The sequence below is a fragment of the Canis aureus genome, chromosome 4, assembly GCF_053574225.1.
Source record: "Canis aureus isolate CA01 chromosome 4, VMU_Caureus_v.1.0, whole genome shotgun sequence".
Lineage (NCBI taxonomy): Eukaryota > Metazoa > Chordata > Mammalia > Carnivora > Canidae > Canis > Canis aureus.
The window spans coordinates 21,697,148-21,709,813 of NC_135614.1; the positions used below are offsets into that span (position 1 = coordinate 21,697,148).

A 12,666-nucleotide genomic window follows, 5' to 3' on the forward strand; every position below is an offset into this window, starting at 1 on the left:
AGCTACTCTGTCAGATGATTTGGTCACTCTCTCTCCACTTTGTGATGGCCTTTGTCTTTTATGCTCAGGACGGGTGATCATATGCAACCTTCCTTTATTATTGGGCCACAGAAAGATGGGGTTTCTCTATTCTTTTTTCTTTGAAGATTTTATTTATTTACTCATGAGAGACAGAGACACACACAGAGAGAGATGAGAGATGAGAGAGAGAAAGAGAGGCAACAAGGCAGAGGGAGAAGCAGGCTCCCTGCAGGAAGCCCCATGCAGGACTCCAGGATCATGCCCTGAGACGAAGGCAGAAGCTCAACTGCTGAGCCACCCAGGTGTCCCGAGTTTCTCTATTCTTTAACAGATAATGCAAGGCACCTCAAAACTGTCACAACCTAGCGCATAGTATAAAGTTCCAAGGAAAATGTTATGTTCTTGTGCTCTTTCTTTGGTTATTACGTGTAAATTATTGCACAAAAATAGAACAACCTAGGCCTTGCTTGCCTACTGCAGGTTATTAATTCCATATGTTCCTAGGTAAAGAAAGCACAGTCACATGGCATATGGCCAAGAAGCCTTTTTACTTCCCGAGGCTGTGTGATGCAAAGGTCCCCTGGCATGCTATAGAATCCCCACTTCATCACAGAGTCACAATTGCCAGTGTCGATGAGGCCTACAATATTGTTTTTCTAAACCATCCAATCTGTGTACACCTTTGAACCCCATTTGTTCTCAATCATTGACTGCCTTTTTCCTCAGAGTAGTTGAAGCCACAGACCAAAAATCCTCTCCTTTTCCCATCTATAGCTTATGAATCTTTTTTTTTTTTATAGCTTATGAATCTTCTATCTCCACCTGAACCCACCTTCTGCTTCCCATTCCAATGATGGAAATGTCCTTCTTCCAATCAAAGATTAATCCCTCTACGTGAACTCTCGCCTCTGTCCCATCTAGCTTTCTCAGGGACTTCAATTCTTCAGGAGGGAGCTATTTCTTCTTTGCCTGTAACTTCAATCTCAATAACAGATCCTCCTTAGTAATATTTAAATAGATTCTAGTCCCTAGGGGATCCCTGGATGGCTCAGCAGTTTAGTGCCTGCCTTCAGCCCAGGGTGTGATCCTGGGGTCCCAGAACGAGTCCCACATCAGGCTCCCTGCATGGAGCCTGCTTCTCCCTCTGCCTGTGTCTCTGCCCCTCTCTGTGTGTATGTATCTCATGAATAAATAAAATATTTTTTAAAAAAGGGAGACATTTCTCTCTCTCTCTCTCTCTCTCTCTAATAAATAAAATCTTAAAAGATTCTAGGTCTCTGGCATCATAAAACAGATAAGAAACTGCTCTTCAGCCTTTACATCTCTCTCCTAGCACCACCATTTCTTCTTTCGTCACAATCACTTTCAAAATATGATTATTTACACACATCTAAGCAACTAGAATTTACGATCATTCCGAAGATCTGTATAATCTTGTTTTATTTATTTATTTTTTAAATATTTATTCATGAAAGACACAGAGAGAGAGGCAGAGACACAAGCAGGCTCCATGCAGGGAGCCTGACGCAGGACCCGATCCCAGGTCTCCATGATCACGCCCTGGGCCGAAGGCAGCACTAAACCGCTGAGCCACCAGGGCTGCCCTATAATCTTGTTTTAAAAAGTTTTAGCTAGGGAAGCCTGGGTGGCTCAGCTGTTGAGCCTCTGCCTTTGACTCAGGGTGTGATCCTGGAGTACTGGGATTGAGTATTGGGATTGAGTCCTGCATCAGGCTTCCTGCATGGAGCCTGCTTCTCCCTCTCCCTCTCTCTCTGCCTCTGTGTGTGTGTGTGTGTGAATAAATAAAAATCTTTAAAAAATAAAAAGAAGTGTTCAGATGCCTGGGTGGCTCAGCAGTTGGGCGGCTGCCTTTGGTTCAGGTCATGATCCCAGAGTCTCGGATCAAGTCCCATATCAGGCTCCTGCTTCTCCTGTCTCTGCCTGTCTCTCACGAGTAAGTAAATAAAATCTTTTTAAAAAAATTATATTTCAAGGGTGCCTGAGTAGCTTCGTTGATTGAGCAGCCCACTCTTCCTTTTGGCTCAGATCATGATCTCATGGGTAGAGAGGATGGAGCACTCAGTGGGGAGTCTGCTTGAAAGATTCTCTCTCTTTATCCTCCCCCCACTCTTGTGCTCTCTTGCATGTGTGCAAAGGACGCCTGGGTAGCTCAGAGCATCATCCTTTGGCTCAGGGCATGATGCCGGAGTCCTGGGATAGAGTCTTGCATCCGGCTCCCTGCATGGAGCCTGCTTCTCCCTCTGCCTGTGTCTCTGCCTCTCTCTCTCTGTGTCTCTCATGAATAAATAAAATCTTAAAAAAAATAAAAAACCAAAACAAATAAACAAAAAACCTTGGAATAATGGGAGGCCTGGCTGGCTCACTTGGAAGAGCATAAGACTCTTGATCTCAGAGTAGTGAATTCGAGTCTACAGCCATACCACCCTGATCGCACCTGATCTCCTCTGATCTTGGAAGCTAAGCAGGGTTGGGTCTGGTTAGTACTTGGACAGGAGAGTAGTGAATTGGAGGCCCGCTTGGGGATAGAGATTACTTAAAAATAAATAAAGTTTTAAAAAAAAGTTGGAGTATAAAGGAGATAATATCACTGGTGGTTGGATTCAAGGCTGGCTGATAATGAATTATCACTAATTTAGGTTATTCGTTTACAGAAATCCTGATAAAGATACCACCTTCAGGATATTTTGGAGGGAACTGGACAAACTTAACTTTAAAGTTCATATGAGGATCACCTGGGTGGCTCAGTTGGTTAAGCATCTGCCTTCAGCTCAGGTCATGATCTTGGGGTCCTGGGAATGAGCCCTGCATCTGACTCCCTGCTCAGCAGGGAATCTGCTTCTCCTCCTCCTCCCACCTATGCTTTCTCTCTCTCAAATAAATAAATAAATAAATAAAATCTTTTTAAAAATGTTCATATGGAATAGATAAATATAGCCCAAAATATCCAGGGGTCAGGGGAAAAGGGAGAGTAGTTCTACTCAATATTACAAATATAAAATATTTTATAAAGCTACAGTGATTGTAGAATATGGTACTAGTGTGATGAATAACAGATCGGTAGAACAGAACAGAATTCCAAAACAAACTGATCTGAAAATGTTGAGGTTTGGAGCAAAAGTCAAGAAAGAATTCTTTTTTTTTTTTTTTTTTAAGTTTTATTTATTTAAGCAATCTCCACAACCAACATGAGGCTTGAACTCATGGCCCCGAGACCAAGAGTCGCATGCTCCTCCAACTGAGCCAGCCAGGCACCCCAAGAAAGAATTCTTGAGACATCTTCGGTGCAAAAAGGATGGTTTTATTAAAGCATAGACACAGGACCTATGGGCAGAAAGAGCTGTACTGAGGTCATGAGGAGTGGCTGATTACATACTTTCAAGTTGAGAGGAAGTTAGGGATAGTGTAAGTCTCTAAGGAATTTGAGAGGCAAGCAAGGTTTCTAGGACCTTGAGGGGCTAGCTGTTGTTAGGAAAGTTCATTTAGTTCTGTTTAGTAGAATCTTAGTCATGAGACCCTTCAGATGTATATCAAGGGGCCATAAGCTTGGAGGATGATTGCTAATTTGTATCTTTGGGGGGTAGGAGGTGAAGATAAAGGAAGTTTCCAAAGAGATTTTTACAGGATCTTGGAGGTCGGGCTAATGTGAAGCCGTTACCTTTTGCCTCTAACATCAAGACAGTTAAGATCCTCAAGGAAGGGACGCCTTGGTGGTTCTGTGGTCAAGTCTCTGCCTTTGGCTCAGGTCGTGATCCAGGGTCCTGGGATTGAGTCCCATATCAGGTTCCCTGTGGGGAGCCTGTTTCTCCTTCTGCCTATGTCTCTGTTTCTCTGTGTGTCTCATGAATAAATAAATAAAAATCATTAAAAAAAATTAAAACTATGCTCAAGGAAAGGGCACCTGGGTGGCTTAGTCGGTTAAGCATCTGCCTTAGGCTTGGATTATGATCCCGTCCTGGGATGGAGCCCCACTTGGGGCTCCCTGCTCAGCAGGGAATCTGCTTCTCCCTCTCTCCACTGCTCATTCTCTCCCTCTCTCTCTCAAATAAATAAAATATTTTTTGAAAAAAAGAAAAGATAGCCTCACTCATATTGAAAGAAATGCTAACCAAAACTACATTAGGATGCCAAAGAAGGCCATCATCCCCTTTCCCCCCTCTTTGTGCATTGAAAGCTGACATCTCTTCTTCCACCTCATTCAAACTGAGCTGACATTATCCCCTTCATTACTTTCGGGGCCTGAGCTCTTATGAAAGAAGGCCAGGCTGCTGTGCTAGAGAGGCTTAGAGTACAGGAGCACTTTAGTGCCAGATGTGTGAACCAAGAAATCACCTTGGACAGGCCAGGATCAGATGACTCCAGTTCAGCTACCATCCGACTGCAAGCAAATTAGAGACCTTAAGCCATCACCATCTAGCTGAGCTCCATCATCCCACAGAGCCAACAGATATTAAGAAGCTGTTATTTGGGCAGCCCCGGTGGCTCAGAGGTTTAGCACCACCTTCAGCCCAGGGTGTGATCCTGGAGACTTGGGATGGAGTCCCATGTCAGGCTCCAGGCTCTCTGCCTCTCTCTCTCTGTGTGTCTCTCTTGAATAAATTAAACAAACAAACAAACTGTTATTTTAAGCTACTACATTTTGTGACAGTTTGTTACACAGAAAGAGATAACAGAAGCAGTGTTATTCACCGGTGAGCAGGCTTAAAAGTTTGAAAATATACTATTGGCAAGTGTAGGGGAAAACAGATGCTCTCATACATTGCTAGTAGGTGTGTAAAGATGTATAAATTTATGGAAGTCAAGTTGGCAATATGCATTAAAAAATTGTAAATTCACACGATCTGTTGACCAAGCAATCCTACTTATAGGAATATATTCTTTTTTTTTTTTTAGGAATATATTCTTTTTTTTTTTTTGTTTTTTTTTTTTTTTTTGTTTTTTGTTTTTTTTTTTTTTTTTTAGGAATATATTCTACTGACATAATTTTATGAGAGAAATGACCTAAGTATGAAGTTGTTTATTGCAGCATTGCTTGAGTGAAAAAGATAAAAAAATCCCCTACACAAAGGGTGCTTAGTTGGGAGAACATGTGACTCTTAATCTACAGGTCATGAGTTCAAGCCCCCTTTGGGGGTAGAGCCTACTTTATTATTTTTTCTAAATTTTTATTTATTTATGATAGTCACACACAGAGAGAGAGAGGCAGAGACACAGGCAGAGGGAGAAGTAGGCTCCATGCACCGGGAGCCCGACGTAGCATTCGATCCTGGGTCTCCAGGATCGCGCCCTGGGCCAAAGGCAGGCGCTAAACCGCTGTGCCACCCAGTGATCCTGGTAGAGCCTACTTTAAATAAGTAAATCCTTCTTTCCATTGAAAAAAAGATATTTTAAGATTTTATTTTTTTTTTTAAGATTTTAGTTATTGATTTGAGAGACAGAGAGAGAGAGCATGCACAAGCAGAGGGAGAAGGAGAAGCAGACTCCCTACTCAGCAGGGAAGCACTGGGTTCTATCCCAGGACTCCGGGGATCCTGACCTGAACTGAAGGCAGACCTTCAACCAACCAAGTGACCCAGGCACTCCTTTTAAGATTTTATTTTTAAGTATTTTCTACATCAAACGTGGAGTTCAAACCAAAAACCCCAAGATCAAGAGTTGTACACTCTACTGACTAAGCCAGCCAGGCACCTTGTTAAAAAGAAAAAAAAAAAAAGTTTTTTTAAAAGATTTATTTATTTATTTTAGAGAGAGAGAGAGAGAGCACATGAGTCAAAGCCAGTGGAGATAAATAAAATAAATGAATAAATAAAAAAGCCAGTGGAGGGAGGAACAAATGGAAAGAATCTTCAAATAGGCTCCCTGCCAACTGCAGAGCCCAAAGTGGGGCTCGATTCCAAGACCCATGAGGTCATGAACTGAGCCGAAATCAAGAGTTGGATGCTAAATCAACTGAGCCATCCAAGCACTGCCCCAAAAAAGATTTTTTTAAAATGGCCTACATAGGGACGCCTGAGTGGCTCAGTGGTGGAGCATCTGCCTTCGGCTCAGGGCATGATCCGGGACCGTGTGCCACATTAGGTTTCCTTCGAGGAGCCTGCTTCTCCCTCCGTCTATGTCTCTGTCTCTCTCTGTGTCTTTCATGAATAAATAAATAAATCTTAAAAAAAAAATAATGGGCAGCCCGGGTGGCTCAGCGGTTTAGTGCTGCCTTCGGCCCAGGGCCTGATCCTGGAGACCCGGGATCGAGTCCCACATCGGGCTTCCTACATGGAGCCTGCTTTTCTCCCTCAGCCTCTCTCTCTGTCTCTCATGAATAAATAAAATCTTTTTAAAATAATAAAAAAATAATTAAAATTTGAGGAATAAAAAAACAATGATGAATGGACTACCTGGTCCGCCCAGTTAGTTAAACATATGACTAGGTCTCAGGTCATGATATTGGGGTCCTGGGATAGAACCCCATGTCAGGCTCCATGCTCAGCAGGAAGTCTGCTTCTCCCTCTTGCTCTCCCTCAGCACCACCCACTACTTGTATGCTCTGTCAAATAAATAGGTAAAATAGGGACACCTGGGTGGTTCAGCAGTTGAGCATCTGCCTTCAGCTCAGGGCCTGATCCCAGGATCCAGGATCCAGGATCGAGTCCCACATCGGGCTCCCCATAGGGAGCCTGCTTCTCCCTCTGCCTATGTCTCTGCCTTTCTCTCTGTGTCTCTCATTAATAAACAAATCTTTAAAAAAATAATAAAATAAGTAAAATATATTAAAACATAAAAATTAAAAAATTTAAATTTATTTAATTGTATAATTAAATTTAATTAATTTTGTAATTAAATAATTTATAATTAAATAATTAAAGAGAAAAGATCCTCTAATCATGAAATGGATAATATTGTTAAGATGGCAATACTCCCTAAATTGGTCTACAAATTCAATGAAATCCCTATCAAAATTCCAACTACTGGGGAACCTAGCTGTCTTAGTTGGAAGAGCATGCAACTCTTGGTCTCAGGGTTGTGAGTTGAGCCTCATGTTGGGTGTTTTTTTTTTTTTTAACATTTTATTTATTTATTTGAGAGAGAGAGAGAGAGAGAATGAGCACAGGGAGGGGTAGAAGGAGAGGGAGAAACAGCTTCCCCACTAAGCAGGGAGCCCAACATAGGGCTTGATCTCAGGAGGCTGGGATCATGACCTGAGCTGAAGGCAGAGCCCAACCCACTGAGCCACCCAAGTGCCCTTAGGGAGGAAATTAGCAAGACTTTTTTATCTCTTTGCCCCATTGTTTCTGGATGGCCCAGCAAACATTTTTTAAAATTTTGTTTTTTTAAGATTTTATTTATTTTTTATTTATTTATTTTTTTAAAGATTTTATTTATTTATTCATGAGATGTACAGAGAGAGAGGCAGAGGGAGAAGCAGGCTCCATACAGGGAGCCCGACATGGGACTGGATCCTGGGACTCCAGGATCACGCATGGCGCTGAAGGCGGTGCTAAACTGCTGAGCCACCGGGGCTGCCCAATATTTTATTTATTTATTCATGACAGACACACAGAGAGAGAGAGGCAGAGACACAGGCAGAGAGAGAAGCAGGCTCCATGCAGGGAACCTGACGTGGGACTCCATCCCGGATCTCCAGGATCACACCCTGAGTGGAAGGTGGCGCTAAACCACTGAGCCATCGGGGCTGCCCTGGCCCAGCAAACATTTACCAAATATTTACTCTTTCTATTCTTCCTATGAATTACCTTCCTTTCCTTTCAAGCCCCTGACCCCTACCTCCTTCTCCTTAATCCAGAATGACACATATACCTCATTTTGCTGGACTATCTTTGGAATCTCTAATGTTTATGTGGATGTCCCACATCTATGTAATTAACTTGACTTTTCTTGTTTTTTAATCTAATCTGTTAATCTATCTCATCTTCGTTTAATTCTTAGATCAGTGAGAATAATCTCCAAGTGTAGCAGAAAATTTGTCCTCCCAAACAGAAATAACAAAAATAGAGATTAAGTTCAACTTCAACAAAAATCAGTGTTTTGTGCATGAAATGATACTACTAATAAAGTGAAAAGATAATCCACAGAATGGGAGAAAATATCTGCAAAACATATCTCTGATAAAGATTTAGTATGCAGAACTAGAACTCTAGACTAAGTCAAAAAGACAACCAAATTTAAAATTGCGCAAAGGTAATGGTTGTACCACACTGTAAATGTACTTAATGCCATCGTATTATTATACACTTCTAGAAATGTTTAAAATGTCAAATTTTATGTTCATATATATATATCTTTTTTTACTGCACACACACAAAAATCACCAAGGTTCGGGAGGGGGAGCCAAAGGACATGAATAAACATTTTTGTAAAGAAGATAGACAAATGGTCAATAAGATAACTTTGCTAGTCTTTAGGGAGATTAGTCAAATCCATTTCACACACAAGGATACTATAAGAACAACTTTGTTTTGTTTTAAAAGATTTATTTTAGGGGTGCCTGGGTGACTCTGTGGTTAAACATCTGCATTCAGCTTGGGTCATGATCCCAGGGTTCTGGGATAGAGCCCTACACCTGGCTCCCTGCTCAGTGAGGAGCCTGCTTTTCCCTCTTTCTCTACTGGCTCCCCCTGCATGTGCACTCTCATTCTCTCTGTGTCAAATAAATAAATAAAATCTTAAAAAAAATACTTTATTTGAGAGAGAGAGAGCACATGCACACATGCAAGAGTAAAAGGAGGGGCAGAGGGAGAGGATCTTCAAGCAGACTCCCTGCTAAGCATGGAGCCTTCATGGGACTTGATCTTTCCACTCAGGTGATTGTGACATGAGCCAAAACTACTTAACTGACTGAGCCACCCATGCACACCTATAACGATAACTTTTTTTTTTTTTTTTTTTTTTTTAGATTTTATTTATGGGACACCTGGGTGGCTCAGTGGTTGAGCGTCCTGGGTCCTGGGATGGAGACCTGCATGGGGCTCCCTGGAGGGAGTCTACTTTTCTCTCTGTGTCTCAAGATTTTTTTTTTTTTTTAAGATTTTATTTACTCGTGAGAGAGAGAGAGAGGCAGAGACACAGGCATAGGGAGAAGCAGGCTCTGTGTGGGAAGCCCGATGTGGGACTTGATCCCGGGATCATGTCCCATGATCCCTGGATCATGACCTGAGCCAAAGACAGACGCTCAACCACTGAGCCACCCAGGCGTCCCTGGGTATGGTAATTAAATCAGTGTAGCCACTGTGAGAACAAGTTGACAATTTCTCAAAACTGAAGCATGGAACTGCCACGTGACTCGGAATCCCACTCTAGTGCATATACTTAAGAGAACTGAAAACAAGAGTTCAAAACACACAGACACACACACAAACCTGTATGTGAATATTCACAGCCACATTATTCATAACAGCAAAAAGTGAAGACAACCTAAGCGATCGTCTTAGGACAAATGGATAAACAAATGTGATGATAGCCATTTGAAGGATTCGTTTTAGCCATGAAATGGAATTAAGTACTGAGGCTTGCTTCATGAAACTTAGAAACAGTAAGTCAAAGAGGCTGTAGACGCCACTTTTAGGCAAACGGGCCAGAGCAGTGTAATTCAGAAAGGCCCACCAGGCGACCTGAATACAGATGGGCTGGGCTACAGGGGAACCTACCTTCAACTATGCACCCATAGGCCCTAACTGGCCAACGGGCTACTTACACCTAGTCACAGATACCAGACACGGGAGAATTCTGCAGGTGGCCATAATCCTCATCTGACCCCCTTTAAAAACAGTCCCCACCCACTGCCTCTTTGCAGAGACTCTCTCCTTCGGGGTCCAGCTGGTCGCTCCCTTGAGGTGACGGTAATAAACTTCCATTTCCTTTGTTCCGCCTCGGTCGAGTCTTTCACCACCTGCGCCACCGGCTTCCACCGGAAGGGGTCGCTCCATGTTTGGGGGGTGGGGTGGGGGTGCAATCCGATCCAGAGACGCTCCGTGTAGACACCACAGAAGCCAGACACCGAAGACCTTGTATGAACACGGAGTACCTAGGAAATACACATCAGGAGACAAAGCCGCCTAGTGCCTGTGAGGGCATGGCAGTAGCAGGGAATAAAGAGCGACTGCTTACTGGGTAAGGTGCTTCTTTTAAGCGTTGAGGTGGCGACGGCCTACAGAACCTTAGGACTGTATAAAGGCCACTGGAAAAAAAAATTTTTTTTTTTTTTTTGGAAAAAATTTAAAAATTGGTCCCTGGACTGTACAAAATATTTAAGTCAGTGAATTACACGGTAAGTGAATTTTATCTCAATTAAAAGAAAAAGAAAAACCAGGAAGACAGTACAGGCTATGTCCACTCTTTTAAGTACCTGATCTAAAAGAAAAAAAGAAAAAAACACACACACACACACACACAAAAAAAGGCGAAAAAGTACAAAATGGCGGCGGGCTGACCGGGTCACGTGACCGCCGGTTCTTCCCCGCCCACCCTCCGAAAAGGCGTCTCTTCCGAGCTGGCGCGGAGACACGGCCCGCTCATTGTTGTGGGAAGCTCAGGTAACTCTCCTCAGGCGCGCTCCAGTGCTGGCTGCGTAGCGCAGGCGGCGGGCGCATTGAAGGCGGGCGGGGGAGCGCGCACGTACGACGTCAGCCCGTAAGCGCCGTTCCTCGCGGAGATGGGGGGGAAGGCGTGGAGGAAGAGGGGGAAGTTGGCGCATGCGCCTGGCGCTGACGGGTTTGAAATGGCCTCGGTGTTAGCCGGGACCCGACTCAGGTGAAGGTCTGGTCCTCGCGGTTGGAGCAGCGGGCGGCGGAGCCGGGGGCCTGACGTCCTGTCGGATCCGCGGAAGGGCCGGGAGCGGCTGTTTCGGTAGCACGGCGTTCGTAGGCCGGCGACGGTGGGGCTCTCGTGGGACTGGGGCGGGAGGGACGCGGTCCCTTTTGTGCGGGTCGGAGCAGGCCCCGCGCGGCAGGCCCCTCCCCCACCGCCTTGTGTTGTCGTCTCCCCTTCCCCTCCGCGGCTCCTCAGGTGCCTCCGGCGCTCCTCCGCCGCGCGGGCCTGCGGTCCCTCCTCACTCCGCAGCCGCCGAGCTTCTGCGTCCCCGCCGCCGGCCCGGGGCGTCGGGCGGCTGGCGGCGGCGCGGGGCTGGGGGGACAGAGGCTCTCGGCCCGGCCGGGCGGGCCGAGGGGACCAGGGCTTTCAGTAGTCCTCTCTTGGCGCTTCGCCCAGTCTCGTGAGACGGAGATTCCGCCTTCTCTGGTCTGCGTCCCGGGAGGAGCTGGGGCTGGAGGAAGATGGATGGCTGAGCTCCGGCCCCTGCGAGTCGCCGGGGGAAGGAGGGGGTGCGCGGGCTGAGATCTTCGCCTTTTCTGACTTGTTTTTTTTAGGGGGGAGGGGTCTTAGCGATGGTTCTTCAGGGGGCATCCGTTATTTCAACTGTCTTTTCCCTCGAGGGAGGGGAGAGAAAAGGAGCCCCTCGGCCCTCCCCAGCCCAAGAAAGTAAGGAGATGTACGTTATTTAAATGGTGGCCTTAAATACCTTTATTCAGTGTTTTCATCCCCAGTTTCCGTTATTGGTTTCGCCACTTTCAGCCCCCAACATCGCCGAAAGATAGACGCAGGCTCTGTTTTCTTTGAACCTGGAGCTGTGTACTTATTAAGAATTGGGTAGATAACAGCACATGGTCTTCCGTTTAAATATGACAGTTTGTAGTCTTCGGAAAGAAGTGCCCTTCCTGTAAGTCGACTCCTCGTTTCATATGTTGAAATTGGGTGCTTTTGGCGAGCCACTTGATGTAGAATGTTTTTTGCTGCATATCAGGACGTTCGTATATATACCTTGTTATTTATGCAACAACGATCTACGGAGATGTCCTTGACAATCACTTCTTTAACAGTACTTTTCACGATATTCATCAGTTTGAGCTTTAAAATGTGGATTCTTTTTCTTAATAGGTCGCTGCTATAGAAGACAAACAAGTGAAGATTTTTACCCCCCTTTCATCATGGCTCAGTTTGGAGGACAGAAGAATCCGCCATGGGCTACTCAGTTTACAGCCACTGCGGTATCTCAGCCAGGTCAGGCTCCTGAACACATGTACTGTAAACTTGGGGGATGGGGGGAGGACATGTTACAACTATGTGAATCAGGCTCCGTGTGATATTGTAGAATGTTAGCAAATGATGTATCTTCTATTTGTGAAGCTTTTAAAAATTCTGGGATCAACCAGCAAAACGTCTGTTTCACACAGTTTTGATAGTTTTGTATAGTTTTTCAAACATTAAGTTGATTAACTTTTATTTGATTTAATTAGGTTAGCAGCCACTCATTGATTAGAGGTTATCTCATTTGGCACGTTAGTGTGTCAGTAGTCACAAGTTACATTTAAAAAGTAATATATTAAAAGTTTAAGTTTTATGAAAAATTATATATGACTAGCTTTCAGTTGTTTGAATTTAAAGTGAAAAGCCCAATTCTAAAGAATTTATCAAGCAAAGGAAAAAGATGAATAGATGTAAAAGGAGCAAAGGAATGTTGACATTTTCAAAAGGTCAACAAAAATGTGCCATTGAAAGTGTTCCCTTTGCTTCTTAAGAAGATATTTATTTATTGACTTTTTAAAGATTTATTTATTCAGAGAG

General features: G+C 44.2%; 1 protein-coding gene and 2 long non-coding RNA genes across 10 annotated transcripts in view; 1 reads left to right on the top strand and 2 right to left on the bottom strand.

Moving 5' to 3' along the window:
- The window catches only part of LOC144312280 (uncharacterized), a 106,360-nt gene that overhangs the window by 21,448 nt on the left and 72,246 nt on the right, over window positions 1-12,666 (bottom strand). The gene's annotated exons all lie outside the window — the stretch shown is intronic.
- LOC144312278 (uncharacterized) lies at window positions 7,073-10,235 on the bottom strand. Its single transcript, XR_013377770.1, has 2 exons — window positions 10,156-10,235; window positions 7,073-10,072 (listed from the first exon to the last, which is right to left on the bottom strand). It is a non-coding gene; the product is annotated as an uncharacterized LOC144312278 (long non-coding RNA).
- CCAR1 (cell division cycle and apoptosis regulator 1) overlaps window positions 10,007-12,666 on the top strand; it is a 61,723-nt gene continuing 59,063 nt past the window's right edge. For 3 of the 7 annotated variants that reach the window (XM_077894763.1, XM_077894769.1, XM_077894770.1), the window contains exons 1-2: window positions 10,714-10,921; window positions 11,980-12,102. In XM_077894763.1, the coding sequence (XP_077750889.1) occupies window positions 12,030-12,102 (73 nt within the window). In that variant the 5' untranslated portion in view covers window positions 10,714-10,921; window positions 11,980-12,029. Of the gene's footprint in view, window positions 10,159-10,700; window positions 10,922-11,217; window positions 11,367-11,979; window positions 12,103-12,666 lie in introns of those variants that run through there. The other 4 variants (XM_077894766.1, XM_077894768.1, XM_077894764.1 and 1 more) reach the window with 4 other exon arrangements.